Source organism: Chenopodium album, chromosome 19, assembly GCF_948465745.1.
Source record: "Chenopodium album chromosome 19, dcCheAlbu1.1, whole genome shotgun sequence".
Taxonomy (NCBI): Eukaryota; Viridiplantae; Streptophyta; class Magnoliopsida; order Caryophyllales; family Amaranthaceae; genus Chenopodium; species Chenopodium album.
The window spans coordinates 37,954,296-37,958,399 of record NC_137852.1 but is presented as its reverse complement, the minus strand read 5'-3'; the positions used below and the strand labels follow the sequence as shown (position 1 = coordinate 37,958,399).

The window sequence follows — 4,104 nt, the reverse complement described above, 5'->3', positions numbered from 1 at the left end:
ATCTTTTAATTTTTATTTAATGTAAAGTCAATGGTTTGTAGTTTCTATAAGAAAGACTAGTACTATTCTCTCAGTCAAAGACCACAAAATTTTTTTGTTTTCAGCTGATCAAACTTAGGATTTCTTGAGAGATGGATGCAAATAACCGCGAGACCTCTACCTCTAGCGCTGAAACCAAACCCGAAAAGGATGTTCCTACGGTTAGACACGACGACAATTGCATAGAGGAAATGAAGGTAAATTCTTAGCTAGTCTTATGATATGATGTGATGCTATTATTCTACTTTAGAAAGTGTTAGATTGCATAATAGATTATTAACTGTGGTTCTTTCGATTTGTTACATTTTTCGTGTTGTAGCCAAGATTCGAAGATGAAGATAAGACCTTCAAGATCTCTTCCCCCAAGCAAGAAAATCCAGTTATTAACAAAGAGGTATAGTAGATTATTAGCTTACTGTATTATTGTATTAGTAGTCGAAATCCTTAAGTTTTTTGTGTTGGTTTATCGTCAAGTTGTTTTATTACTTTGTAAGTATGTGCTTGATTTATGTTGCAATTTCTAACAAAACTTGGCATAGAAGATAGATTTAGTAATCTGATGATGATGGAGCTTAGCATAAATAGAGCATGGTTATGAAGAAGAAATCACTGATAACAATTCATTATCGAATCGTTTACGAGTTCACAATCTTACACTAGATAGTACATACCATGATCTAAGGATTGCTTTGTGAATGGATTTATCTAGTTCATGAGCTAAAGAAGCAACTTAATTAACTGAATTCCGAAACATATGATAAAAGAGTAAAGTATGAACAAACACATCATGAACATGAACACTGCGATAAATTTTGTATTGTATTATTAGTGTTGATATTAATTCCATTTTCATAATTCAACAAGATTGTATTAATTATTAAGTACATTAAACGAAAAAAAAAAAAAAAAAATTGTGTCCAGATTCATTAAATGTAAGGAAAAGATCCTTCACAAATTACTTCATATTTTTTTTTTATTGTGCAGACTTTAATTTATTTAGAAATAAAAAAATGTACCAAACCCTAGTCACAATAATAACGGGAAGTTTTACTAGATGGAAATTTGATGTTACTATATAATATTACAAATGGCAAAATTAGAGATAAATAGTCGGTTGTAAGACTGACATTTACGTTTGAATTCATTTAAAAAAAAAAAGGTTTAACAAAGATTTAGGCTTTGACTTCCTACATATTTGATGTCACCTTTTTGTTTTATTATGAAGTTGCTTAGAATTTTTCTAATTTTATGTTCTCTGCTAAGATAAGATAGTTTTTATAACTTACTTCTCCGTATTTTTAAAAGTAAATCCTGTTTGAACGGCGATTGTCTTATTTATTTATTTATTTTTTTGAAGCAAAACGGCGATTGTCTTAATGTCTTATTAAATAAGTCAAAACAAGAAGAGCTTTAAGCGATGGAAGTAAATTTGCTATACAAAATACATAATTTTCTAAGCTAATAAGCGATTAATTAATTAATTAATTACACTACAAATAGATTAGATCTATTTATGAATTATGCTTTGTAAAGTATTGATTTTTTTTTTTTTTTGAAAACTTGTAAAGTATTGATTAATTGCTTGTGATGTTGTCTGTTATTCAGGACAACGAACTTGAATCTGCAAAAGCTGAGATGGGTGAAGTGAAAGAAGAAAATGAAAGACTAAAGAAGATGTTGGAACGTGTCGAAAATGACTACAAATCTTTGCAATCGCGCTTCTTTGATATCCTCCAACACGAACAATCACCCTCAACAATATCGGAAAATACAAATCAACAAAAGGAAGAAGAACCTGAGGTTTCACTGTGTCTAGGCTTACAAGTAAATAACAAGCGCAAGAAGGATGATACTAATATTAGTAGATCCTCTAGTATTGCTAAAGAAGACGCGAAGTTTATGAGTGAAGGACTTTCCCTAGGAGGACTCGAATACAAGAGTCCTCCTTCAATTAATCTATCAGAGAAGGGTTCAGAGAGAAGTGCTGATATGGATGATACAAAAGAAGACGGCTCAGGAGAAACTTGGCCGCCAAGTAAGGTTTTAAAGACGACGACAGATAGTACTAAAGAAGAAGAGACTACACAGACAAATATTACTAAAAGAGCAAGGGTTTCTGTAAGAGCAAGATGTGACACACCAACAGTAAGTTGAAATGCATTAATTTTAAAGATTATTTTTAATCAAGAATTAAAATTTTGATGATTAAGTTATTGATTTATGCAGATGAATGATGGATGCCAATGGAGGAAATATGGGCAGAAGATTGCGAAAGGAAATCCATGCCCACGAGCTTATTATCGTTGCACAGTTGCACCATCATGTCCCGTTAGAAAACAAGTGAGTTCTGTCTCATCAAAATCATAAAATGTGTGCTTTTATCATCTGTTTCAATTTAGTAGCTAGTCATTACTTATCTGAATAAGGAATTAAGGATTAATAGTGTCACTAACATTTTAGCAACACTGTCGCGAACATCCTACCAACGCCCTTGCATCAATTAGGAGCTAAATGCTCGATTAATTATTGCGGGGCGAATTATTGCTCGCTAAAGGTTCTTGGATAAAACTATTGATGTTGGTCTTGTTGGCAGATGTGTCAATGGTTCTTTTTAATCACATTTCGATCTTTACATTAATTGTGTATAATTTTTACTCGTATTAATTTGTGATATGTCTGAAGTTGCAAGTATTCTATAGTTCATTTAGCAAGCTTGCTATAAGTTGATATCCAATGTAAACGTAGATGATCATTTATCTAATCATTCTCTATCCTGTATTATTAGGTGCAAAGGTGTTGCGACGACATGTCTATCTTAATAACAACTTACGAAGGGACACACAACCACCCACTACCAGTAGCAGCCACGGCCATGGCTTCGACAACCTCAGCAGCAGCATCAATTCTCTTGTCCGGCTCATCAACCTCACAAGGCGGCCTTACTTCTTCTGCTCCCTCAATGACCTCGGCTAACCTCAACGGATTAAACTACACCCTCTACAACAATTCAAGAACAGGACACTTCAATTTACCAAATTCCTCTGCTCCTACACCACCAACAATCACCTTAGACCTCACTGCTACTCCTTCCTCGGTCTTTAACAAAAGCCATACCGCGAATAATTTCCTCCAAACACCATCCAATTACTCTTCTAGAAGCCTCGATTTCTCTTCTTCAGATACAAAAGGTACATTATTTCCTGTTTCCTGGAGCAATAACAGCTACCTAAATTACAGTCTATTGCCCTCAAATAAACCTCCTGTTGGGTCCATAAGTTTCGGAAAATCAACTTATGAACCAGTAAGTCATCTTAGCTCATTGGATCGTATCAACGACCAAGCTTCCACTTCTTCATCCTCCTCTTCTCATCAATTTTTAACTGAGACATTAACCAAGGTACTTACTTCAGACCCGAGTTTTCAGTCTGCAGTAGCTGCTGCAATATCTTCTATGGTAGGAAGCAGTAACAATAATAACATCAATATAAATCGAACAAATAATGCTGAGTGTTTAACTACTCAAAGCATGAGATGGGCGGATCAAGTTCAAAGTAATACAGTCAATTCCTTGCCTCAGAATGGCAAGGGTTGCGTGCCAACTTACCTAACCAAGCCTACAACATCATCAACATCAAAATCGCAATCCTCAGGGAACTTCATGCTTCTACAACCTCCATTTCCTTTTTCCCTTTCGAAGAGTTCTTCACCAAAAGATCACAAAGACTAAGTAAATATGGATTTATATTCAACCTCAGTACTAAACTCTTACTTCATATTTTTTTGTATCAATTGAATCATGGAAATTTCATACACATTCAAGAAGAATGATTATTATAGCAGCTTATCATAGATAATTGAATGACGACCATAATGTAAATTCAGCTTATTATTACATATGTAAATAATGAGTTTTTTTGTTCCCTATTAATTACATTAATAGTTTAGCTAGCTCTTCGATTTTCAACTTTGAATTAATATAGAATTAGGTTAGATACCGTGTCATGTACGATTTTTCAATCTTTGTCATGGAGAATTTTTAAAACCCTTTTTTTTATTATCTTTTTT

At 33.5% G+C, this 4,104-nt stretch overlaps 1 protein-coding gene across 1 annotated transcript; it reads left to right on the top strand.

Moving 5' to 3' along the window:
- Window positions 1-332: 332 nt before the first annotated feature.
- Window positions 333-3,788, top strand: LOC145595845 (WRKY transcription factor 72A-like). Its single transcript, XM_081652281.1, has 4 exons — window positions 333-433; window positions 1,645-2,184; window positions 2,266-2,379; window positions 2,825-3,788. The coding sequence occupies exons 2-4, from the start codon at window positions 1,675-1,677 to the stop codon at window positions 3,764-3,766; spliced, it is 1,566 nt and encodes a 521-aa protein (XP_081508407.1). The 5' UTR covers window positions 333-433; window positions 1,645-1,674; the 3' UTR covers window positions 3,767-3,788.
- The last annotated feature ends 316 nt before the right edge of the window (window positions 3,789-4,104 follow it).